Source organism: Sphaerodactylus townsendi, linkage group LG03, assembly GCF_021028975.2.
Source record: "Sphaerodactylus townsendi isolate TG3544 linkage group LG03, MPM_Stown_v2.3, whole genome shotgun sequence".
NCBI classification, from domain to species: Eukaryota; Metazoa; Chordata; class Lepidosauria; order Squamata; family Sphaerodactylidae; genus Sphaerodactylus; species Sphaerodactylus townsendi.
In genome coordinates this window covers 176,638,045-176,664,409 of record NC_059427.1, presented here as the reverse complement: position 1 = coordinate 176,664,409, position 26,365 = coordinate 176,638,045, and the positions used below count along the sequence as shown (strand labels likewise).

The following is a 26,365-nucleotide window of genomic DNA, read 5'->3' as shown; positions in this document are numbered from 1 at the left end:
CTTGGGCATTTCTGAAACACCTCTGGCTCCAATATGGTCCAGAAAAGTCAGGACTGGCTCTCTGATTTGGGGAAGGAGAAGCAAGTGGGCCCCAGGAAATGCATCATCAGACTCCACAACCCCCACACTGGGCATCTGGACATGGCCCACCCACCCTAGCGGGGGGAGGGGGAGGGAGGGTGGCATGCAGGGGAGGGGATGTGAATGTGAGGGACCCAGGACTCACCAAGATGCTGGGGTCTGTGACAGAGACATTATTCGGTTCTACGATCAGCTTCACACACTGGCTCAGTGTCGACGTGAAGTGGTGAGGCTCTGCTGCGTGAGGGCACTCGCTTTCCCTACAACACCTGAAGGTGGAGAAACAAGGAGGGGTTGGAATGGAAATGAAGTCTTTGCTGAAGCCCTGATCAATAACACCCCCCTTGTCCAGGGACAGGGCTGCCTCCCAGCACCTGGCAATCTGTTCCACCCCCTTTCTTGTCACAAATACCCACCAGGGATCCTGGAGAACACCACAACTTGTAACCCTGCCCCTGGACTTACCAAAAGGAGCAGGGGCCTCCAGAAAGCCAGAAACTGCAGAGAAATTGCAGGAGGTCTAAGTAACAACAGCAGGCCTCTACAGTTCCAGGTAACAGGGTGGAGGCAGCACAACCCTAGCCAAGCTGCAATTAGCAGTTTTTCTGCAGTCTTAGAATGTGGGGCAGGTCCAACACAACCCCAGCCAGGCTACAATCAAGGAGGAGGACCAGAAAAGCTAAAGAGCCCATCCTAGGCTGGCAGGGCTCAACAGACAGCTCGCTAGCCACTAGAAGGCTGTACCAGGGAGCTGCCAGAAGGGAGGGAACCTCCTGCGAGGGAAGAAAGGGAGGCAGGACAAGAAGGAAGAAGTATGGTATATGAGCTCAGGATTGCAGGACTCTCCGTTAACTGCCTGATTGAAATAAAGAACGTATAAACAGAAGCCAGGGTCACTTCTTGGTTGTTTTGGAAGGGTAGCTGAGTCTCTATGAGGCCAAGATGGCCTACCTTGCAGGGGTGGTCTGCAGAGGGGTGCTCACAACCCTCCGCACACAAACTATTGCCAGCTGATTGGAGAAGAAGCCTAGAAATAGACCAGAGGTCCGCAGCCTGGCACTCATGGGTGCCAGATTGCCAGGTAATATCTTTCTTGGCTCTGGCTGAGTGTTTTTAGAAAGTGGACGGTGCCAGGTGGGGCTATTACTCAGCAAGGCTTCTGATTGGCTGCGCACACTTGCTTCAGCAACAGCTGACCCCAACCACAAGGATCGTCACTGCGTGACTGATAAACTGTGGCGTCCATTTTGTGACTGTCTCCACCTCCTGCAGCAGCCATTTTGAGCCAGCCATTTTGTGGCTGCACTCACCATGTCATGTCGAAGTTTGAAAGGTATACCACAGACTCAAAAAGTTCGGAGACCTCTGCTATACAGGACGCTTTCAAAAGGGCCTCAAGATCATTAAATATCTTTTCTCCCCTCCCTTGTTTGTTAACACCCAGCCTAGCAAAGAATTCTGTAGAACCTGGAACCTTGCGCACAGTTTTGTGTAGCTTCAGTTGGTCTTAAGAAAAGATAGGATGTGCCTTTTTTTGTTTCTGGATTTTGCTTCAGACCAGTGGACCCAAACCTGGAACCTCAGTCCCAAAGAAGACATCAAGGCAAGAGATAGGGGAAGGCAACAGTGAGATCCACAACAAAGCCACGCGTGCGTCTATGTACGCGCATGCATGTGGGGCGGGGGGGGGGGGGGGAGAAAAATCCATCTGGGGACTGCCTTGCGGGCCTGTGGCTTCCACTCCCGGACCCTGGAGGCTTGTTAGCTCTAGATGTGAGGACGCCTGGGGAGATGGGGATAAGCAAGAATGAGATGCAGCCGCACAACGGAAAAACCAAAAAATGACAACATTGCTGCTAGGAAAAAGAGCGGGGTACACAAAGCCACTGTTAGGGGCCCAGAGGGGGAGATGGCGAGAGGGGGAGATGGATGCCAAGAACCTGAGGTTGCAACAGGAGGAAAAGATTTTGCACAAGAATGCAGAAGATTTGCACCTCTCGGCTTTCCCTCTATACACCCCCACCACACACACACACACTGTAAAAGGAGGGTGTCACCTCCATTTTCACTCCCCCCCCCCAATATTATCACATAGTTCTATATTAAGCCAGGAGGTGTCAGCTACTGGTGCCAGGTGCTGAGACAGTGATAGGAGACAGGGAGGTGGCCTGGAAAAGAAGCAAAACATCTGCTGATGGAGACACGTATCAGGAGGAAGCTGTTCTCTGACACTCCGGACCCCTCCCCGGCTGCCCTCTGCCGCCCTGCTGAGCCGAAAAAGATGTACAAGGGATACGGTTGCAGGGAGGGGAAACCCAGCCTCGCATTCCAGCAAAGACCAAAGATCTTTCATAAGATCCCCCACCCCACAATACAGCTAGAGATGAATTTAAGGGAGAAGAGAAGAGCCGTACCACCTCCCACGTCTTTTTCAACTCAGCGGAACCGCGGCTTCCATCTCTTCCTCTATACCTCCAACTCCCCCCCCCACACACACACAATTTCCCCCTCTTAGCCAGCTCAGCGCTGGCAGATTTAATAGGATTAAAGATCCTGCAGAGTCCAGATAAGGAGGGGGGGGCGCAGAACTGTAGGGGAAGGGAGGGGAGAACATCACAGCTGGTTACCTCTGAGGGCGGGAGAAACACGGGGCTAGTGAAAGGTCACAGATTCTCTCCCCACCTTTTCTAAAAGTGCAGGGGGGCCAGAGGGAGGTGATCTCACCTGTTGTGCAGGACGCACCAGCCACAGTGGGGGTCTCTGGAGCCCAAGCACTCAGGACAAGTCAAATACTGTTCACAGTTTTCCACAGGAAGCCGCACCACCTGTGGGAAGGCAAATGTTAGTAGTTTGGGGGCGGCGACAAAATGTTTTTTTCCCTGTCCTTTGCTGGTCCCCATATACAAAACGCCTGTGCTGGAACAGAAATGCAACAGTCACAGCTTTGTAATAGAGATATGTGGTGATGGGGAAGGCTTTACCGGCTGGATTTCTGCCTGCTATGCAATTGCTAAAGGCACCAGAAACCTGTCGTGGGTGGGAGTGGTAAAGGTAACCCTCACCCATTTCCCCAGAAGGTTTTAGCCCAACCCCCCTCAATCATTCCCTTCAGGAATCACATCCTTGAGAACCCCAGTATATAGTTTTAGGGGGTAAACCCCCTCCCCCAACTCTCACAACAATGAAAAAGCAACTCTGGCATTTCCTCGCAGGATTAGGCCCCATAAGACCATTCCTGATTCCCGTCCCCCAACGTTGCTTTCTGACTCCTCAGCCTCCTCATTCCCAAAACAGCGGCAAGGACTTTGCCCTTCTGCTTAAAGAAATAACATAAGCGACATGCATTCGTTGTCATATCTTAGCACACTGAAATATATGCAGAGTCAAATTGCCCTTTGCCTCGCAAAGTCGAAACTTTGCACGCACCTCCCCAAAAGCTCAGATGCATCTGGGCAGTGATGAAGTTTGGTAGGTTAGCAAACCCAGGCTTTGCTACCTCCCCATGAGATTGCGGTAAAGGGCGGGAAATAAATGTAAATAGCAAAAGAAAAGGAACGTGCTGGGGTCCAAAGATCTTGCTTTCGCTCCTGAAGGGAGACAAAAGGCCCCGGCTCACAACTGCCTGAATTGACGCTTTCTCACGAGAAAAGCTTTCTGACCTGCGGAAATGCAGGCTGCGATTGCTAGTGGTTATTCTGGAGCAGGGGTCTGCCACCTGTGGCTCTCCAGATGTTCATGGACTACAATCCCCATCAGCCCCTGCCAGCATGGATTGTGGTCCATGAACATCTGGAGAGCCACAGGTGGCAGACCCCTGTTCTGGAGGAAAGGAATTCGCCAAAAGACTACCTGTGTGCTATCTTGTACTTAGGGTCCTTCCACCTGCCATAGTCTAGTTGACAACAACGGTTGGGAGATTCCTGGGCTGCAGCCTGGGGAGGGCAGAACTGCAGAGGGGAGCGATCTCAGTGGGGTTTAATGCCATACAGTCCACCTTCCAAAGCAGACTTTTTCTCCAAGGAAGCTTATATCTGTCACCCGGAGACTGGCTGTAATTCCAGATCTTCACACCTCACCTGGAAGTTGGCAACCAGGGTTGAAAATTCTGGCCTAGGAAACTTGTGGAGATTTGGAGCCTGTGAAGGGTCGAATCTGGGGGCAAGATTTCACCCTAGAATCTATGGTATACCAATGAGTTGGGCTCTCAAGCACCTGTTTTCTTTGCAGGTGATCCAATATCTGTCACCTGGATATCACTTTTAGTTACAAGAGAACTCTAGGCCTTGCCTGGAGATTGGCAACCCTAGGCCCACCAGACATGCACCGGAATGCAGGGGCCTGATTTGGAGGGGGCTTCAAACTCCCCCCCAGCTTGGGCCACAGTTTCCTGACCAGAAACAGCCCGGGAAAACCACTGGTTGGCCCAATAGGAAAAATTCCTATCACCCAATGAGTACGTGTGTGGCACAGTAGCTGAGCGAAAAACTCCCCAGGGATTTTAGCTCATGAAAAAGGCATGCGGGGGTGGGGATAGCCTCCCCCCACCCCCAATGGTCTTGATCCAAATCAGGAAATTCAATTCTGAGCAGAAAGGGCCGGTGTCTCCCCATGCTGACATCAACTCTCACATGCTTCGTGACCAGATTCTTTCGACTGGAGATGCCAGGAATTGAGCCTGTGACATTCTGCAGGCCAAACAGATGGTTTTGTTACTGTGGCCAAAAGCAGCCAACGCATGCACTTTTGGGTGGGGAAATGCCAACCTTCTCTTCCCCACTGACATGGCCCAAATCCACGGCCAGCTTTCTCCTGCTGCATTTACAGCAAAAAAACCACACCTGAAGACAGGAACAGGCATAATAAAACAGGCAATTGGCAACCAGGACCAGCGTCATGCTCAGACTGACCTGTCTTTGACTGAGCAAATAGAGGTGTTGTTGGTCAGGGCTCAGGACCATGTCTCGCAGGACGGGCTCTCCGGGCATCACGGGTACAGATTCGTACAGATGAGCCTCGTCCGGGTTGTCCACACGTACCTGCGGGGAATACGACTGCATGAGCGGCTTTGCCCTCCCCTTCTTCATTATGCAAACTGCCCTTGATCCTGCTCCCACTGAACCATCACGTGCTTGAGACACATTTGAGGGGGGGTTATGTTGACATATCAGGGGTGGGACAGTAACTCAAGAAGAAGGCTAGAGGCCACAGGTGGTAGGAGAACATGGCTTTCGATCTGGCACAATGTGTCATAAGCCCAAAATGGGACCAGGAATAGGGGTAGGGTTGCCAAGTCCCTGCTGTTCTGCTGGTGGAGGACTGGAAGTTTAGGGTTGGCAGCTCTAGGTTGGGGAATTAGAAGAGAAGGAGGAGGAGGAGGAGGAGGAGTTTGGATTTATACCCTGCCTTTCTCTCCAGTAAGGGCTTAAAAACTCTTTTTTCCTTCCTCTCCCCACAGTAAACACCTTGTGAGGTAGGTGGGGCTGATGCGGAGGTTGTAAATTTGGGGGTGGAATCTGGGGAAGACAGACACAACAAAGGGGTGCAATGCCATTGAGTCAACCCTCCAAAGCAGGGGTCCCCAAACTTTTTAAACAGGGAGCCAGTTCACTGTCCCTCAGACTGTTGGAGGGCCGGACTAAAAAAAACTATGAACAAATTCCTATGCACAAATGATTGTAAAATGTTTGATTTCACCTTTCAGCCTTTCTGTCATGGTCTATTTTAGACAGTGACTCAAAGTATGTCAAGTACAGGGTGGGCTCCAAATATTGTTGGGGAGGCTGTGGAATACCTTCCCCTGTAAAAAAAAAAAAAAGCAGAACTTTCCCCAATGCGAACATTCCATCTAACCCAGGATCAGGTATCTTTACCAGGATTCTTCCCTCCTAGCAGGCACAGCTTGTGATCGATTATCCAACCCTAGCTCATTGATGCCAATGGGAGTGAGGCTGAACAGAAAGCCTAAGAGAGCAACACATGGAGTAGCTGAGAGGGCAAGGGAGCGGAGTTACGGAACTGCCATGTAAGGTTTCCAACTCTGGGTCCAAATGAAAAATTCATGGAGATTTGGGGGGTGCCTTACCATGTAACTGGCACAATCCAACAGCCGTTGGGGCCGGGTTCCTCCTACCCACTCCGACCCCCACTGCACACATGAATGGAGCCATTGATACGCGCAGCATACCTGGGCGGGCTCGGATAGAAATGCCTTCAGGGGGGGCTGTAGATTTGGCCCCGGCCAGACGTAGTTTGGGGAATCCCTGCTCCAAAGCTAATCCATTTTTCTCCAGGCATCCACATTTCTCAAGGAAGGGAGACTAGAATTCAAGAAGATGAAGAGAGCTGGATTTATAGCCATGCCTTTCTTGCTCCTGTGCAGGAGCTCCTCAAAGCAGCTTCAAACTCCTTCCCTTCCTCCTCCATAGCCGACACTTTGTAGCAGGGTAGGTGGGAGGCTGAGAGAGTTCTGAGAGAGACTGTGACTGGTCCAAAGGTCACCCCAGTAGGCGTAATGTGTGGAGGAGTGGGGAGTAACAAATCCAAAGTTCCACCAGGATAAGAGTCCGCCGCTCATGTGGAGGAGTAGGAGAATCAAACGTGGGAATCTTTTTTTCTAAGATTAGAAGTCACCGCTTTTAACCCACTTCACACCCACTCAGAAAACAGGGATTGGCGCCCGGCAGCTAGATTTAGATCCCTCTGCGCCAACACAATAGCAAGATTGGCATTTGCAGGGAACAGTGGAAATGACAATGGGACTTAATACTGGAAGATCACAGGGTGTGGTGGGGGATGAGTGAAGCCATTTATCTATTTTTACATTTTCTATTTGATGGGGAGATTATTATTTTTAGTGAAGCCGTGATATTCTACTCTATTGAAATTTGGTCTTTGCAGCCCGAAACTAAGTAATTCCAGCTTCTGGCACACAGAATTCAAAAAAATAGTTGCAGTGGAGGCACGGCGAAAGGAGGCGAAGAATCGGTGATAGAAGCTAATCAACACGGCTTTGGCACAAAAAGAGGTGTGGTTAAAGCTGGTGTGTAATTGCAATATGCTGATTTTTTGGTTGGGGTGGGGAGAGGAGAAATTATCGCATTTGCAATTTAAGTTTTAGGCCATTACATTCCACGATGTCATTTTTCAAATATTCAGCAAGACATACACATTTTGATTCCTGTTGTGGTGATTCTTAAAATGTTTTTTTAAACATCAAAATCACGATTGCTAGAATGGAACTGCAGCATCACACCTTTTCAGAAACATGAACCTGAAATATGTCTCTTACGGTGCAATCCTACGAAAAGTCACACCAGGCGAAGCCCACTACAATTAATGGGTTTATATTTGAGTGTTTCTCTTTAGGATTGGCTGTTGTGGGTTTTCTGGGCTGTGTAGCCATGCTCTGGGAGCTCTTGCTGCTAACATATTGCCTGCATCTATGACTGGCATCTTTGGAGGCAGTACGATATGTTTCTCTCCATTTCCAGGACATCTCTGTAGGATTGCGTTGTCTGTGCTCACTCCTTCCCTTTGCTCTGCCTCTCTGTTTGTAACCACTGGATGGAAAGGGGCCATCTCCTGCCTACCCTAAATTATTTTCTTACAGCCCAACTATGCAGGTTAGAACTATGAAACAGCACTTCTGAAACCTGTGCAAACTATAAATTTTCCTTAAGATGTCCCTGGCTGGAAGAGAGGAGAGCAGAAATTCTATCAATTTGCTGTACTCCTGATTTACCCCAATGTTACACCAGCATAGAAACAAGAACTAGAAATATGTACAGAACAGACACACATATTTCAGTGGTCGGTATGTACGCACCAGAGCATTTGGGGATATGCGAAAAAAAAATACAACATGGATTTGCTGATATGGGGGCATAGTTAGAATGGAATAGAATAACTTGAATGTCATTGTGCACACACATTGTGCCTTGTGTCCACACAACGAAAATACAAAACAGCGAAAATACACAGTTTTAGGGGAAGCGGGTTTGCTTAGCTTGGCCAGAGTGAAAAAAAAGGTTGGGAACTGCTGGTCTATTCGATGGTGCATATTGATAATCTTACAATTAAAATATAGAGTAAAATTTAATGTCCTTAATATTTTGCTTGTTTTCTGTTGAGAAACCCAAATTAAAAGAAGTTAAAGGCTGAAACCTTAAATGCAAAGTTAAAGGAGGTCCCAGGATGGGGCTGGGGCGACCCTTTAACATTCTGGCACAGGTATCTATCTGAAATGTCACTCCTGAGGGAGGAAGACAGAGGTGGATTCTGCGCAGGCCAAATATTTATTTATTTATTATTTTTATTTATTTATGTTTTTTATACCGCTCTACCCCCAGAGGGCTCTGAGCGGTGTACAACATAATTTCCTCTACACAGTGTACAATAAACCTATATAAACAACCCCATTAAAAGTGGAATTAAAACACAGCAGCCATAAATTAACAAAGATGACGTCCCGCTATTACCTCCAATTAAAACCTTCCCAGGGGGGAAGCAAAAAATAAGTGGAGTCCCTATAGATTGATAATTGGAGCTCAAATAGGAGGGAATAAAAGGGGGGGCACTCTCAGCTTGACTGGACACTCCAAAAGCCGGCAGAACAATCTCAGTCTTACAGGCCCTGCAGAATCTCACTAAGGTCCCATGCCCGCGAGGTCCCAGGACAGCTGGAGAGGGAGTGTTCCACCAGGCAGGAGCCAGAACTCAAAGAGTCCCTGGCCCGAGTGGAGGCCAATTCGCATCATTGAGGGGCCAGGAACCACCAACAAGGTGGACTCTACTGAGCACAGGGGCAGTAGGAACATATGGGAGTATTATGTGTCCCGAAGGTAGGGACATATGGGGTATCACGGTCCCAAAGCAAATTGTCCAGTAGGGACATATGGGGAATAATAATGGTCCCGAATATAACGCGTGGGACATTACATAAATCGGTGGGTAGGTGGGAACTTTGCACAGATCCTGTTCCCAAAATGAGTTTGGCCCGCTGTATTCTCCTAAACCCGGGATATTTTCAAATCGCTACACCAGTGATCCTTTTGCACAATCCCGGGCTGGAGGCCCTCCCATGAGAACACAGCAGTCAGGAGATGGATTATTTCCATCCAGGGGTTACAATCCAGTGGTTCACTTTAGGTTCTGCCCCGTCCACCGTCAGGGAGACTCCGCCCACCCACCATTCTGTGCAGGTCGCCCAGGAGGTCTTGGTCACCCGACAGGGCACAAAGTTCCCCGAGCACATTTTCTCCCTGTGGCAGCGAGAATGACAAATCTACAGCAACACCTTCATCGGTGCCCCCACCTATTTGACCCAGGGAGACCCCGTTTTCTTTTCTTCCGCGTGTTGCACAGGCACAACTCTGCAGGTGGGACGATCGGCATGGCTGCGGGAATAAATTTCTGTATGCCTGCACAGTTGTAGGAAAATTTTTTTTAAAGAGAAGCATCTCCGTGTGAAGGCGCGAAAGCAACCCGGGTTGTTTCCATGGGCTCCAATTGCTGCCTGAGTGGGTGAAGGGCACACGTGTGAACGGGGAAAAGGAAAAATGGGTTCCCTTATAACAACTGCAACTTGTTACACATCTGCTGTGTGGTATCCACCAGAGACAGCAGGCACATATGGGAGAGAAACAGTAGAAAGTACTTTCACCAGTTCATTAGAGCTGTCAACTCTGGGTTCAGAAACACTGGACATTTTAGGGTGGAGCAGGGACGTATCTGCCATTGGGACATGGGGAGTCAAATGTCCGTGGATGCCCCCATTTGGTCACGTGGGGGGGGGGCCACAAAAATTCATTTGTGTGTTTTTGTGTTTCCTTTTTATCATTTTTTCAGTTTGTATGTGGACTGCAGAGGCACCCAGTTTTGGGGCTAGCAGCACACCAAAATTTCAGGGAAGTTTTCGGAGACTCTCACTGGTAGTGATACCACTCAGGTTTGATGAGATTTGGTTCAGGGGATACAAGGTTATGGACTCCCAAAGGGGGTGCCCATCCCCCATTGTTTCCAATGGGAACCAATAGGAGATGGGGGCTACACCTTTGAGGGTTCATAACTTTGGACCCCTGGAACCAAACTTTACCAAACCTGGCTGGCATCATCAGGAGAGTCTCCTAACGATACCCTGAAAGTTTGGTGCTACTAGCTTAACAATTGCACCTCTGACAGCTGGCACCCCCCAAATCTCCCCAGATACTCCTTTTAAATCCACCCCCCTTAGGCATGGGATTTAAAGGGAGGAATCTTTGATCCCCCCTTACCTTTAAACATTAGAAAGTGATGCTGTTTCCCAGAGTGGGGGGATAATCCACCCAAAACAGCATCACTTTCAATGTAAACTTTAACTAGGGGACCCAAAGATTCTCCCTTTAAAGATTGGATTTAAAAGAAAGAATTTGAGCTCCCAAATTTAAAACACCATTGAAAGTGATGCTGTTTGGGGTGGATTCCACTGGAGGTGTGTTTGTGAGAGATGTTAGCTGACATTTGTTAGGTAAATATATTTTGCTTGCTGGGGGTGATTTGTGAGAGATTTACATGCTTAATATCCACTTGCACTGGCTTGGAGCTGTTTCTCAGGCTAACAACCTACCTCATAGGGTTGGTGTGAGGACAAAATTAGGAAAGAGAGTTGGTGGGGAGAGAGCTATGTATGTTTTGCTGGGGGTGGGAGGTATTTTGTGAGCTGGTGCAAAAAATCATTGTTTGGTCGTGGTGGGTTGAGGGTGGCCGTAGCCCATACAGAGAAGCTAGTGGCTCTGGTTTTTAATCCCAGGCTCCAGTTTGCCTAGATATGCCTCTGATGTGGAGCCTGAGGTTTAGGGATGGGAGGTACGGTATAATGCCATGGGATCCACCTTCCAAAGAATCCATTTTCTCCATGAAGTGGAATAAATATTTTAAACAAAGTCACAAAAAGTAGTTTATGTAGTCTGGAAATCAGCTGTAATTCCAGGAGATCTCCAGCCGCGCCTGGAAGTTGGCAACCCTACATTTCATGAATCTTTAAACTCTCACCTACCAACACACACCAAAACACAGAAAAAAATGGTTTCTGAGTTTACCAAGAGCCTAGTTTGAAAGTCATGCCCTGATGGTGGGGAGGCGGGATGGGGGGGGGGGGGGGGCTCAGCGACCGTTGCAGTCGTCATCGTGGAGGAGAAGGTCGAAGAGGAGGAGGAGGAGGAGGAAGATGAGGAAGAAGATGAGGCAGGCGAGCATCAGCCCACAATGCTGGGAAGACACGTGCGGACTGGTGAAAGCTAACAGCAGGCTGACAGGCAGTGGTTGAACATGACAACCAGCCACAGGGGGGAAGTGGGCTCCCACTGTCCGCCTCGGGCTTTGGAAGAACCGCCGCCCAGAGGAAGCCGCTACCAGTTCATACTCTGCCCTAGGATGGATGGGAAACAGCAGGAAAGAGCTGAGAGCCGGAGGAAGGAAACCCAGTTCATGATTTCAAAGCGCTTTAGAGTTTGTCAAAAGATGGAGTTGGGAAATCCCTGCACCCTCAATGGGGAGACACGATACCACATGCGCCGCATCACACAGCCATTTTCCTCAGGGGAACCAGCCAGTGGTGTCTGGAGAGGAGCTATAATTTTGGAAGATCTTCAGGCCTCACCAGAAGCCAGTGACCCAAGACAAGCGATGGATAACGGCCCCCTTCCCCTTAGGGTTACCAGCCCTGGTTTGGGAACTTTCTGGATATTTGAGGGTGGATCCTGGGAAAGTGGAATTTGGGTACAGGAAGGAATATTTGGGGGATAAGTTTCCATAGAATCTACCCTCCAAAGCTGATGTTCCCTCCAGCAGAAGTGATCTCTGTGGTGTTCAGCTGTAACGCCAAGAAATCTTCAGCTGCCACCTGGAAGCTGGCAATGCGACCCCTACTCTGAACCATCCAGTCACTGCAAGATTGAGGTGGAATCTAGAGAGGGTTTCTAGGTCATCCCCCCCCCCCCCGGCCACCAGCAGGGGACTGGGGATTGGGATAGGGTGGCCAGATCCAGCCCAGGAAACCCCTGGAGATTTGGGGGTAGACTGGGGAGGACCTTGGCGGCATGCACTGCCATAAGCGCTCCACCCTCTCCAGGTGGGGAGCTGATCTCTAATGGTCACAAGGGGATCAGCTGTCATCCCAAAGGAATCCCCAGGTCCCACCCTGAGGCTGGGCATCCCTAAACCCCAGAACAGCATCATCGGCTCCTTCCCCCATCTTCCGGAGGAGGTACCCCCCCATCTTCGGAAGGAAGGGCACCACACACAGGCATGCCCCAGAAAAAAAAAAAACTCAAAGGGTCTTTCATCTGAGCCAACAAAGCCCCATTGAACCTCCCCACAAACCAACCAGGCCCCGGGGGTCAGTGCCGCTGTAGTCCCAGGGATCGAGAGACAGAGCCCCCCTCCCTGCTCCACACGGGTGGGATCATAATGGCCCTTTTCAGAGTCGCCACATTTCCCTCTGTGCCCCCCCTCAGGAGGTCACCCCAAGAGTGAGAATCTCCAGGCAATCTGGGCCAACAAGGCCATTAAGTATAGTCCTAGAGATCTGGGAGCGGTGCTGCTGCCCGACGACTCTTGGCTTCGGCTACCTCCCGGCCTCCTGGCTCTCTAATTGAATCACCACCTTGGCATGGGGAACAGAAGGGGGTCATGACCTCCCCTCCTGCCCCCTGCTAGGGGTTCAAGAGTTTAAACAGCATTTCTTGCCCCCTCCTCCCCCACCCGCCACTGCCACTTCTAAACTGGGTTCACCTATGCAGGCGAAGACCAGATACCAGGAGCTCCTGGGATTACCCCGCCCCCACCGCGCACACATGCTCCCCTCTTCTGTTGGAAGGGGGGAATCAGGAGGCCATGGGATTGCTTTGCTGCTTCTGGAAAACTATCCAGCCTGGTCAAAAAGAAGCCCCCTCAAATCCTTTAGCTCCTGCACCAGCTGAAGCAAGGAAACCCCCCCCCCCAAACAGAGAAAAGGTGGAGCTAAGCTGTATGAAGTCCCTTCTCCTGATCGTTCCCCCAAATTCAGCATGCTTGGCGCCGAGGGTGAGGGCATTACCCGCCGGTCACATTTTTACCCTGCCCCCTTCTCCAAGAAGCACAGGATGGCATACCTGATTCTCCCCTCCTCCTGAAGCCACCCACAACAACCCTGTGAGGTAGTCCTGAGAGAAAGTGACTGGCCCAAAGTCATGTAATTTGGAGTTGTAGTCTAGTGTGACATTCTAACCACTGAACCACAACAGGGTCCCAGAGTTTTGATTTATCATCTTCTTCAGTTCAGGTGGTAACCTGCAGCACTGAAATCCGATCTCGGTTCACAACCCGGGTTTGATCCCGACAGAAGTAGGTTTCAGGGAGCCGGCTCCAGGCTGACTCAGCCGTCTATCCTTCCTCGGTTGTAAAAATGAGTACCCTGCTTGTGGTGGGTAAAGTGGAGACAACTGGGGGAGGCCATGGTAAACCACCCCGAAAACATAGTCTGCCTTGTAATCGTCGGGAGGTGACATCACCCCATGGGCCAGTAATGACTTGGTGCTTACGAAGGGACTTAATTCTGGGAAGGAGCAAGAGTGCTCTGCAGTCCGAGGCACTCTTCCTTAATTAAACTGAATTCATTAGAAAGGCAGGAGCAGGAGGCTTAGCGGGTTCTGGGGACCAGTCAAAGAATAATAGCATTAAGAAGCTGGAAGAGGCCAAAGGAGCAGCAGTGGCGTAGTGGCTAAGAGCAGGTGCATTCTGATCTGGAGGAACCAGGTTTGATTCCCAGCTCTGCCACTTGAGTTGTGGAGGCTTATCTGGGGAATTCAGATTAGCCTGTACACTCCCACACATGCCAGCTGGGTGACCTTGGGCCTAGCTCACAGTTCTTCTGAGAGCCCCTCTCAGTCTCCACCCACCTCACAGGGTGTTTGTTGTGAGGGAGGAAGGGCAAGGAGATTGTCAGCCCCTTTGAGTCTCCTACAGGAGAGAAAGGGGGGATATAAATCCAAACTCTTCTTCTTCATCATCTAGTGTCACCCCCCGCGCCATGTAGGGTGACCTTAAGCATCCCTGACCAATAAAAGTCCAATCTTCGTCTAAACACCTCCACGGAGGGAGGGCCCACAAAATCCCTGGGCAACAGATTCCTCCACTGGACAGCCCTGATCGTAACAACGTTTTCCTCAATATCCTGCTGATACCAGGATTCCTCCGCCAGGAGTTTAAACCCGTTCTTATGAGTCCTCTCCTCCACGGCCAACTGAAATGGAGCCCCACCCTCCGAAACGCCATCTTAGATGCGGAACAAGCAGAGGCCGGGTGAGAACCCTTGAAGCAAATTACCATTAATGGTGTCCACGGCCAAGACTAGTGCCGGAGAGACCTGGGTTCGAATCCCCACTCACGCCATGGAAGCTGACTGGGTGACCTTGGAACCGTCACACTCTCTCAGCCTAACCTACCTCACAGGGTTGTTGTGAGGATAGGATGCAGGTGAGGGGAACAACGTAAGGGGCTTGAGGTCCCCACTGGAGAGAAAAGTGGGGTACAAATGAATTAAATGAATGGCGAACCCTTCCCAAAGCGTTCGCCCACATTCCCCCCCCTTCTTCCTTCCACTGGCCACTCCTGCCATTCACTATCCTCACAGATCAGCTTAATAGACACATTTCAAAGAGCAGGAGAGGAGAAAAAAACCCAAGCAGAAAAATGCTGAGTTCAGAACAAAAATGTGTCTGGAAGGAAGAGGTTGGGGTGGGAGAGAAATATAATTCCTGGGGTGCCTGCATGCTCCATCAACCATTACCCAGAACGCCCCCGAATTGTAGCCCCGATATCCGGACCCACCTCCATTCCTGTGGGAAGGGGGCTCACAAGTTCTATCCCCCCCCCACCCACACCCACACAGTGGGATGGAAGAGGGGAGTGCCAGCTCATTTGCTGCCCAGTTAAATATTTAATTTAACGAGTCTGCTGGGCAGCCCCCTCTGCAGAGGGGTAACTAATGGGAATAGGCGGGGTGGGGGGGGCGTAGAGGTGCGGCTGTCAGTAACAGGGATTTCTCTCCCACCCTACTGCACGGAAGGCAACATTCATTTAAGGGCAGTCAGCTGAAAAAAAGAGAAGGTTTCTCACGCCTGGGCAGATATATCCCCTCTGCATATCCCCACCCCGCCACCCCAAGTATTTAGCCGTACATATGGGGGGAAGAAACCAGAATTACTGTGCAATCCAAAAGGGGTGGAGGCTGAAGCTGCATTGGAAGCAGCGGACAGGTTGCACCGGCGGCATATGTGCCGTCACCGCTAAGTAGAGTGGCCTTAGTTAGCACTTGGATGGGAGCCCACCAAGGAAGTCCACAGTTGCTATGCAGAGGTAGGCAACAGCAAGCCACCTTTGTTTACCTCTCTGGATAGCTCAGCCTAGCCCCGTGGTGGCGAACCTTTGGCACTCCAGATGTTATGTACTACAATTCAACTCAATGCATGGCAGCTGTGAAAAAGGCAAACTCTATGCTGGGGATAATTAGGAAAGGAATTGAGAATAAAACTGCAAGGATTGTCATGCCCTTATATAAAGCAGTGGTGCGACCGCACTTGGAGTCCTGTGTTCAGTTCTGGTCGCCACATCTCAAAAAGGATATCGAAGAGATAGAAAAAGTGCACAGAAGGGCAATGAGGATGATTGAAGGATTGAAGCACCTTCCTTATGAGGAGAGGCTGCAGCGTTTGGGACTCTTTAGTTTGGAGAGAGAGAGGCGATCTGAGGGGGGATATAATTGGAAGTCTGAGTAAAATTATGCATGGGGTAGAAAATGTTGACAGAGAGAGAAATTTTCTCTCTTTCTCACACAATACTAGAACCAAGGGGGGCATTCATTGAAAATGCTGGGGGAAAGAATTGGGACTAATAAAAGGAAACACTTCTTCCATAGCGTGTGATTGGTGTTTGGAATATGCTACCACAGGAGGTGGTGATGACCACTAAGCTTGGGATGATAGCTTTAAAAAGGGCTTGGACAGATTTTATGGAGGAGAAGTCGAATCTATGGCTCCCAATCTTGATCACTGCCCAATCTTAGGGTGCAAATTTCGTCAAATGCCTTACAGACCAGGTGCTCAGGAGCAGCAGCAGAAGCAGCAACATGGCAGCAGCGAAGGCCATTGCTCACACATCCTACATGTCAGCTCCCAAAGGCACCTGGTGGGCCACTGCGAGTAGCAGAGAGCTGGACTAGATGGACTCTGGTCTGATCCAGCTGGCTTGTTCTTATGTTCTTATGTTCTTAATTCCCATCAGCCCCTTCCAACATGGCCAATTGGCCATGCTGGAAGGGGCTGATGGGAATTGTAGTCCATAACATCTGGAGTGCCAAAGGTTAAGCCACCACTGGCCCCAATCTCAACAGATCTCTGAAGCTAAGAAGTCAGCCGTGGTAATTATTCAGATGGGAGACCACCAAGGATCACCAGGGTCCCTACATAGGGGCAGGCAACGCTCCTCTGGAGGTCTCTAGCTTGGAAAACCCTGCGGGGTCATCGAGAAGTCAGCTGTGACTTGTGGCAATTCCTCCCCCATCTGCTTCCCCCCCCACTGAGCCACGACACACCAGATGAGAGGGCGATCCCGTCCTGTAGCTGGATCTTTCCTTATCTATCAGCGTGATTAGAGGTGATGTGTGGGGAAGGCTGGAGGTTTTCCCGTGGGGCATGGCCCAATTCTGGAGCATACAGCTCCTAGCATAGAAAAATGTTGGTACTTTCCTGCCCAGCCCACAGCACAATAAACGGAGGATGCAGGAGCCAAAATATGAAATTCATTACAAACAAACACACCAAGGTCTAAGATTTCTTGGGAACCATGCCCCCCTCTGGGTATGAGGGGTTCAGCTCTGGAGATTCAGAGAAGAAAAGAAGGCAAGATCACAGACACCAGTTTCTTTGCCCAAAACAGGAAGATAAGATATACAGGCTTAGCCAAGGCATGCTGTGACTCTGCAACTCTTAGCAAAATACTCTAAAGAAGGCCCCACCTGAAATTAAGCCTCCAAACCAAATCAAGTCCACAGCACAATAAACAGAGGATGCAGGAGCCTAAATACGAAATTCATTACAAACACACACACCAAGAAGAAGAAGAGAAGAAGAGTTTGGATTTATATCCCCCCTTTCTCTCCTGCAGGGGAGACTCAAAGGGCTTACACTCTCCTTTGCGCCTTCCCCATCACAACAAACACCCTGTGCAAAGTGGGGTGGGGAGACTGAGAGGAAGCTCCTGAAAAAGAAACTGTGGCTAGCAGCCCAGCCCAAGAGTCCACCCTAGAAGCTGGCGTGTGGTGGGAGTGTACAGGCTAATCTGAATTCCCCAGATAAGCCTCCACAACTCAAGCGGCAGAGCTGGGAATCAAACCCGGTTCCTCTCCAGATCAGAGTGCACCTGCTCTTAGCCACTGCTCTTAGCCACTATGCCACTGCTGCTCTAAGATTTCTTGGGAACCATGCCCGACTCTGGGTATGCAGGCTTCAGCTCTGCAGGTTCAGTGATGAAGGGAAGGCAAGATCACAGACACCAGTTTCTTTACACAAAATGTGAAGAAAAGATATACAGGCTTAACGAGAGCCAATGCTATGATGACTTTGAATTGCAGCCAAAATACTTTCGGGCAAATCCCACCTGAATTTAGACCTCAGAACCCGACATCCCATCTTGCAGAGAGGGATCCAGATTTGTAAGTCTAGTTGAACCATCGCATTTCATTCCCCTGGGTGGGGGTGGGGGGTGGGGGTCAAAGGGTAGCACATTATCTTGGTAAGAAAAACTGTTTTCTAGAGGAAATGGCAGCAATTGTCCATGGGGAATGGTCTCACTTCAGGAAACATTTCTAAGACCAATGAATTAATATTCTGCAGGCCTGGCTCAGATTAGAATACTTTAACTGAACGGGGTCAGGAAGGATCGATGAACAATGCATTTGTAGGCACAGGTGGGGCTCACAGGGGATGAGGGGGAGCAAATGCCTCACTAAGGGGGAAATGCCCCCTCCCTTGCTCAACAGAGAGGGCCACCGGGGGGCCTTTTCAAGCATTCGACGCAGGAACAATGGTCAACATACGAGTAACAGAACCTTTGGCACAACCAGGAAATGGTGCTTCCAACCCCAATAGGAAACTTTGCCCCCACACCAATTTATTTCTAACCTGGTTATCACCGTTGGGACCACAAGGGTGCTACGGGAGATGTAAAATCCTCCATCGCCGGCTAAGAAGGGAGACGGCGGCTTTTCTTTCAATTTCCCATGGCAGGAGTGCATAAAGCAGGAAGGGCCATGGCGTCGGCTACTGCCTCGCCCTCCCACACCCAACAAGACCATCTCACCTTCTTGAGATTGCCAGCGCGAGTTCCTATGAACACAACCGAGTGGCCACGGTAGGTGTACGCAGTGACGCTGGCCATGCCTTCAGTCTTCTCTTCCAGCAGGGGGCGCCCTTCGATGACCCGCAGGCCCCCCAAGGGCTGGTTTAGCACCAGCCCACAGAAATTCCCATTGATCTGCATGGGCTGGAAAGAAGGGAAGATGGGGGCGGGGTGTAAGGATCAGCACGGAAAGGGATCATGTTCCCTCTTTCTGGATTACAAGGACAACACATGGGGGCATTTTATCCCCAAAAAATGCGAGCCCTGCTAGGCATATCTCCCAGTTGCCAGTGTTAGGTAAGGAGGAGGAGAGGGTAGCCATGATTTTGATCACAACAGCCAAAACAAGGACCACTGGGCAGGATTTAAGGGTCTTAAAGTACCCTGGTTCTACCTGTTGGACCAGTGGTTCCCAACCTGGGGGACGCGTACCCCTGGAGGTATGCACCACAGCATTTGGGGGTACATAAAAATTACGAACTGGGTTTGCTAACATGGGGGGTACAATATTAGGGAAATGGGTTGCCAAAAGGGGTACACGAGTAAAAAAACGTTGGGAATCACTATGTTGGACAAGTGGAAACCACCAAGTAAAAATCGGCAAGGACTTTTAAGCTGGTGGGAAACCTTTCTGTGTGTGTGGGAGGGGGGGGGACAGCCCTGAAGCCACGTAGGCCATATTTTCACTGTAACTGAGGCTCACAGCTGAGTGGAGCGGGCAGCGCCCACAGTGCCCAAGTCAACTCAGCTCAACTTTCTTCAGAGCTGTCTCACTGTCCCTGCATACCTCCAGCCCGCAATGGAAATGATGAGGGGACAGAGAAATTGTACCGTGTTGATGCAAGGCAGCTCTTTGTTCAGAAGCCACGGCAGAGAGAGGCGTCCTTCGCCACGGTAGCACGACTGGATACGTTCCCGGATGCGTTGATTAACCTCGTCCAGCGTGAAGAGGCAGAGGAGGCTCTCCCGGGGCGGGGTGGCCCGGTTCTTCTGGCCTTGCGAGAAGGCAGCATAGAGTACATCCTGCCCCTCAGCGATGCCCAGGGACCGGGCCAACTGGCGGCCCGCTTTAGCCAGCTGTGCGGCCTGCACAAGGCGATATTCCACACCATCCTTGGAACAGCCCAGGGGAAACTCCACGTAAGAGTAGAACTCGGTGTCATTGGCACAAAGACGCACAATTTTGGATGAGAAGAACCTCTCTCCCCCAGACACTCCGGGGCCCACTGAGCCGCCCGCTGGCTCTAGGGGTGTCTGGAGCGATAAGGTCGCAACACAAAGTCAGGAAATACACACGAAACCCTCCGGGACACAAAGCGCAGACATTGCGTGGTAGATATCGTCGAAGGTCGAGTGCAAGCGAGGGAAGGTGTCGTCGGAAGGCACCTTGATTTGGGAGGAAACAAACTCATCCTGATAAACGAGGCTGAACATCTCGGGGCTGGTGGAATCGGGGGTCAAGCGCCGGCTGGAAAGGGTAGGGAAATATTCCGAGCGCCCTCCGATGGACGTGCCTACAAAGAAGCGGCTGGGCTGCCCCGGTTTCTCCACGATCACGCCAACCATGGCATCTGGCTCACGCCCGCCAGATAAATAGTGCTCTTTTCGCTGGTGTGGCTCACCCAGTTTGGCCAAATCTTCGAGCCGCAAGAGCTGGCACACTCCCTGCCAGACGCTGCCACACGCAACCAGCCGACTGCCAGCATAGTCAATCAGCAGCAACTTATTGACGTTATCAGCAGGAGATAGCTGGTGAACGCAGCATAGGCTCCCTTACGCCACGAGGAGGAGTATGGCAACGGGGGTCATCCCGGGCACCGGGCTCTGTAGCATCACGTCGCAACTAGCAGGGTCAAGTTGGCTGAGAGCTTGTAAATGCGATTACATTGGCACCAAGGTAGACCTCACCTGTGTCATGGTGAACCGCCAGGTGGCTGAGGCCCACGTCTGAGACGGTGAAGGTGGCACGTGCAGGTAAGGTGCCTGACAGCGGCAGCAACAAGGACAGGAGAACTGAAGCAACAGAGGTGACAGCGAGCGGCAGCTGCCACATGATAACCAGCTAGTCGCCTGGGGCCCGGCCCAGCCAGGCAGAGGCAGTTCATCCAGCCTGTAAAAAAGGGAAATGCAAAAAGGTGATGTAGGGACATTCTAAACCTCACATGATGAAGAGACAAACAGTTCTGCGAAACCTCAGAACAGGGTTCCCCAATGTGATGCCCGCGGGGGCCATGACGCTTGTCAGTGCTTCACCTGGTGTGCACCAAGCTTCTCGGGGAAGTGGGCGTGGTCACTGTAAAGCAGGACTTGTTATTGGCTGCCTTCATTTAGATGAAAGGGGTTTAGACTGGAAGATCCAGAGGAGAATTGGTCGGCGGCTGAGCTTTTCTAAAGGCCCCTTCCGCACACGCAAAATAATGCATTTTCAAACCACTTTCACAACTGTTTGCAAGTGGATTTTGCCATTCCGCACAGCTTCAAAGAGCACTGAAAGCAGTTTGAAAGTGCATTATTCTGCATGTGCGGAATGAGCCTTAAGTCAGTGCGTGGGCCCATTCTACCCTCCAAATTTCCTTTCCCCTAGGAGACGTGAGAACCGAGGTATTCCATTTGGCTTCGCCTCCCACAGAAACCATTTGGGGGTTGGCTCCACCTCTTGTGGAAGCCATTTTTGAAGTGGGAATCTCCCCACCCCCCCATCGTTCCAAATGTGCTTATAGGCTCAAAGAGGTCGGTGAACCCTGCCTTTAGCAAACGGCAGAAAAGCAAACTGGTCAGGCTCTAAAATGTCAAACTGTGGCGTTTATATTTTGGAATAAGCCCCATTGGTTTGGTGAACTCCTAAGCAAACAAGCAGGGGTGTAAGGTTCCAGAGCACATTTAGCTGTTTATTGCTCAACAAAGCCAGCCTCCTGCGGAAAACGGTTTGTTTTGAAAGAGTAAAGCTACACAGTTCTGGCTTCCAAAATGCTTGACGTTCCCACCATTTCTCCCAAGGCTTAGCTGAAATCTACAGTCCTTCAAAAGAGAGAGGAGAAACCTCCTGAGAGCAGAGTTTCTCCTTCCGCTTATTCTTCCCACACCTTTCCCAGCTTCCCACAAGTATACTGCATGGATTTGCACCTGCAAGACTGAGAAGCAAACACATCTTCACACCCTCCCCACACACACACCCGCAACAGCACAGGAAAGTGGCCACCTGTCACCCAAGAGGAACAAAGATGGCGGACGCAAGAGCGGTTAACTGTGTTCCAGCTCTTGGAGCGCTTCCCCAGGCAGATGCTCCAAACAGGCATTCTTGACAAAGCCGCCTTATGGCAAATAGCCTTGGTCCGACTTAAACACGACACAAGCAGGTGAAGCTCACCTGTGGGCAGGGCTGCCAGCTCCAGGTCAAGGCTGGAGAGCCCCTGAAATTACAATTGGTTCCCAGTCAATAAGAGACCTGTGCCCCTGGAGGAAATTGCTGCTTTGGAAAGTGGACTCCACGGCATCAAAGTCCCACAGAGGAATTTCCCAACTCAGACCTGGCAACCCTACCTGTGGGGCACTGTGCCAACATCACCTTTGGGCTGGGCCTTGTCATCTGCTGTGGAGGGTGATGGGCTTTTTAAAAAGACAAACAAAAGAAATGACCAAGAACACCAAAAAAAGCTACATTTTTTAAAAAAGGAAAGACTGCCGATTTCCCTCGGGCCAAATGTAATCAGGATGAGGCACCACTGACTTTGACGGACGCAGGATCCGATTCCGCATCAGGCGGCTTCGTGCGTTCATGTTATGGGATAAAAATTTAACAGATTAAACCACTTCGCCTGGCCCCCGGGAACCTTTGAAATCGCGACTGGAGGCACGGCAAACATTTTGCTCAGTTCCACGGAGGAGAAAATGATGCCGTTGCAAATGGCAAGGAAGAGCTATGCCAGATCACCTTCTATTCTTTTAGGATTAAAATTGTGTTCCTGCCCTTAGTCAACTGTTACTTGGAGATTTCTGTCACAGAGTCCTGGCTGGAGAATAAAGGAGCCCTGTGAATACCAAAGAGGGACACAGCTTAGGTCCGTGGTGGCGAATCTTTGGCACTCCAGATGTTATGGACTACAATTCCCATCAGCCCTTGCCAGCATGGCCAATTGGCCATGCTGGCAGGAGCTTTCGATGGGAATTATAGTCCATCTTTATCTAGATATAAGTGTCATGCTCCTGCCGAAAACGGGCTTCGTCTTGCTCCAACTTCACCAAGAACCGCCCTATGTAGTTTCCATATCCCAAATTATATGTTCAGTGCTCAGCCGCACCCTGCCCAGCTCACACGACCCACAGACTGGATGTGATCAGCCAGACCGACGGGCAGTTTCTCCTGGAGCTGCCTCTCTCTGTCACCTGCCCTGCAGGGCCTCTTATGGAGAACCTGCTTCCAAAGAGCTTCTGACCAGGGATGTGGGGACAGAACCCCGCCCTGGCACTGTCCGCACGGCACGCGGTCTGCCACAGAACTGAAAGCGACATTTGAAAATAAGGAAGAGCCCAGAGCTGTTGGCAAGGATGGCACACTCTATTGTGCGGTTTTCCACAAGGAGGGCTCCGGGAGAGCCTTTGGAACGAGCGTTTCTAAAATAAGGTCCGTGCGGCGCTTTTGCATCTACCTTATGGCTAAACCAGAGCTCACGTTGTCACAGCAGCGCTGCCTGCCTTACGCACACACACACAGAGCGGGGTGACAACGTTTCCTCCTGCAACTGACACCCTGCCTTGCCTTCCCATCCTCTGCCCACTGCTTGCAAGCGATGACATCAGTTCACACGGGGCTGGTTGACCACTGTGTGAGAGGCAGGACGCCAAGCCAGGCAGGCTGCTGGGAAGATTCAGCGGGGCTCTTCTTCAGTTTTTAAGCCTCGGCTTCTGTGCTTCTTTCTCCACCATCAGAGCAGGCATATCTGCCCATGTGATTCCCCCAACCTTTGCTGACCAATGCAGCCCATATCCAATACAGGCTGCCCAGCTTGTCATGCATGCCAAGGAACGAGTCCCTACAGACCCAGCAGCCCCTGCACAAGACACTGTTCCCCCCACATCTCCATCCCTCCCTCCAAAAAGATCCCACTTTGGGGAGAGAGGTTCCCCATAGTGGCTTCCATTCGCTTGTTCCTCCAAAGCAGACATGAATGATAAACAGACCCCTCCTAGAAAGACCTGGAAAAACCACAGCTGAGCTGCACGCCGAGTGGAATACTGCAAGATCAGACACCCCAAATGCACTCAACGAGGAAGGGGGGAGCATATGCGAGAAGCAGCCGAATCTCTCTGCTCATACTGTAAGAGACCAACCTGTTATATATATATATATATACACACACACACCACACACACACACACACACACACACGGGGGGGGGGGGTTGAGATCCATCAGATTACAGCCCCAGCCTGGAGTCTCGGGGACCCGAGTTCCAAACCATCCCCAGTCACTAGTTCAACAGGAGGATCTCAGCCTCTGTATTCCCCATCTGGAAAATGAGCTGGGTCAGATTTGCCTCCCAAAGCAAAGCAAAGCAAGAGGGCGGGGGGGGGGGGGTGCCAGCAGTCCATCCACCCGGTGCAAGGAGAAAACTTTCCAAGCAGGCACCCCCATCAATCACGCTGACCCAGTTCCCAGAGCTAGGAGACACCCCCCCTCCTGTAAAGGCTCAGATCCTACACCCCAGACCCCACATACACCCCAGGGTGAAAAGGATACAGGAAGGAGGATTCTAGGGCCCAGCACCAACCGCCCCACTCCCTGGACCCAGGCAGATCTCAGCAACGCCCCCCCCCCCCGCCAAGGCAGCATGTTTGGAGAAGCTGGATTTCGGTTTCCCACTTGGGAAGGATTGCTACAAAAGCCAAAGGCGAAATTGCAAACACAAACAAACGGAAGCCAGGGAGAAATCGTCCCCTACCACAAGATCTGGGGTGGGGGGAGAGGCAGGGGGACGGGTGGGTGTCATCTACTCACCCTCTCGCCCCCTCCCCTAAGAGATCAACCCCCGTCGGAGCCTGGTGGGCGTTAGCTCGCTTTCCCCACCCCAGCTTGGGTTCTCCCAGGGTAAGGAGCCAAGCCATTGTGGGGAGGGGAGGGGAATGAAAGAGTTGGTTTCCCCCTCTCCCCAACCCCCCAGGCTCCACACGCTTTACACTCCCCCCTCCCCAATATTACATGGCATTACCTGTTCTCCCCCCTCCCCCGTTTCCTTCCTGTGCAACGAAATCCTAGCAAGCTGGAACTCTCCTCGAATAAGTGATCTAATATTAAAGGGGGGCTTTACCATCAAAGTGCCGCAGGCTTTAAAAGGGAAGGGGGCCAGTTGGGGCGCGCCTGCTCGGGGTGCAAAACCCTCCGAGGTAAGAGGGGGGGTCTGCTACTGACCAGAGCTCCTCTCTCCTGAGTGCATTCAAATGCACCCTCCCGGGGAGGGGGCTGCTGCCGCTGCTGCGGGGTGTGTGTGTGCATGACCCCCCGCCCTTATCCCCGATCCTTTTTTGCAAAATGCCCGGCTCCTGCCCCTACCTGCCGCCCGCTCCGCGCGCCCCCCCTCCGCCGCCTCCTCCAGCCGCCGCCGTTCGGCGTCTGCTCCCGCCCCGGCCGCTCTGAGCCCTTTAAACGCGGCCGGAACCATTGCGGAAGGCAGTGGGGAGAAGGAAAAGGGAGGCTCGGGGGGGGGAGGAGCGGCGAGAGAGAAGGAGCGGCGGTGTCTCCCTCTGGCTCCGCCCCCACCTCGTTTTTCCCCCCGAGTCCTCACCTCGCTGGCCGCCTCCGGGCGGCAGGAGCCCCCTCCCCCAAATATCCCCCCCGGCCCTCGTCCTCCCCCCTCCCGGCCCCCGCAATGGTTCCGGCCGGGCACTCATTCATCCAGACCTTGCCTGGCAGCGGGGCCCGCCGGAGAGTCCGGGGTTTTTGCAACAGGGGGCTTCTGGGGAACGGGCTGGCGGGTCGCGGGAGCGCCGGCGGAGGGGCTCGGGGGAGCAGAAGCGCAGCCCGGCTGAAGGAAGACTCGCCCCCCGCCCCAGGGCTGGGCATGGCAACCCCCTCCCACGCCCCACTCTTCCTGCCACACTTTTGCTTGCCAGCCGGCGGGTGTCTCCCGCGCGATCCCCGGGCACCGAAGCGAGAGGAGCTGCGGGACGACCATGGGGGCGGGGGGGGGGGAGTTCGCGGGGCGAGGATACGGATGCGGGCAGCGGTTCTCTGGGTCATCAACACACCTCTGGCGGCTGGTGGAGTCCCTTTTAATGGGGGGGATGCCGGGGGGGGGGGGCTCCGATAAGAAACCCGCGGGATGCAGCTATGCCCGGGAAGAGGAGCGGTCCACGGTTGGATACCCCCCCCCCCGTTTATAAATTCCCAGTTGCACCCCCAGACCCAACGCAAGCAGTCCTGGGGGTACTGGTGCCGTGCATCGCGCGCCCTCTAGTGACGGACCGGAGAAAAGATGCTGGTCCAAAAAAGACACCGGTTGCTCGCCGGGACCGCCAGGCCTGCCTTCATCCCCGGCCCCCCCCCCCCACCCCCGGGCCTCCCCCCGCATCAGACTGCACTCCCCCAACCTTCCCCGTGACGACCCCCTATCTCTGCTCCCCCCCCCCCCTCCCGGCCGCTCGCCCAGGCAGGCTGCTGCCGTCGCTGTACCATCCAGGGCACGTTGTCATGGCAACGGGAGCCAGGAGATGAGAGATGATGGACGCCCCAGAGGTGGCGGGGGGGGGGGAGGAGGAAGATGTGGAGAGAGAGAGCCAGGGTGGAAGGTGGATCCCGAGGGTGTGTGGGGGGAAGGAGGGAGGAGGACAGGCACGGGTGGGAGGCTGCCCTGGGTGCCGAGCCGGAGCCAGCCCAGGGC

At 52.1% G+C, this 26,365-nt stretch overlaps 1 protein-coding gene across 1 annotated transcript in view; it reads right to left on the bottom strand.

The window, feature by feature from the left end:
* LOC125428040 (plexin-A3-like) overlaps positions 1–25,152 on the bottom strand; it is an 88,382-nt gene extending 63,230 nt beyond the window's left edge. Inside the window, 7 exon segments of the mRNA XM_048487616.1 lie at positions 227–350; positions 2,806–2,906; positions 4,989–5,117; positions 18,454–18,636; positions 19,324–20,262; positions 20,264–20,602; positions 25,039–25,152. Coding sequence (XP_048343573.1) covers positions 227–350; positions 2,806–2,906; positions 4,989–5,117; positions 18,454–18,636; positions 19,324–20,262; positions 20,264–20,545 — 1,758 coding nt within the window. The 5' untranslated portion in view covers positions 20,546–20,602; positions 25,039–25,152.
* Positions 25,153–26,365: the final 1,213 nt, after the last annotated feature.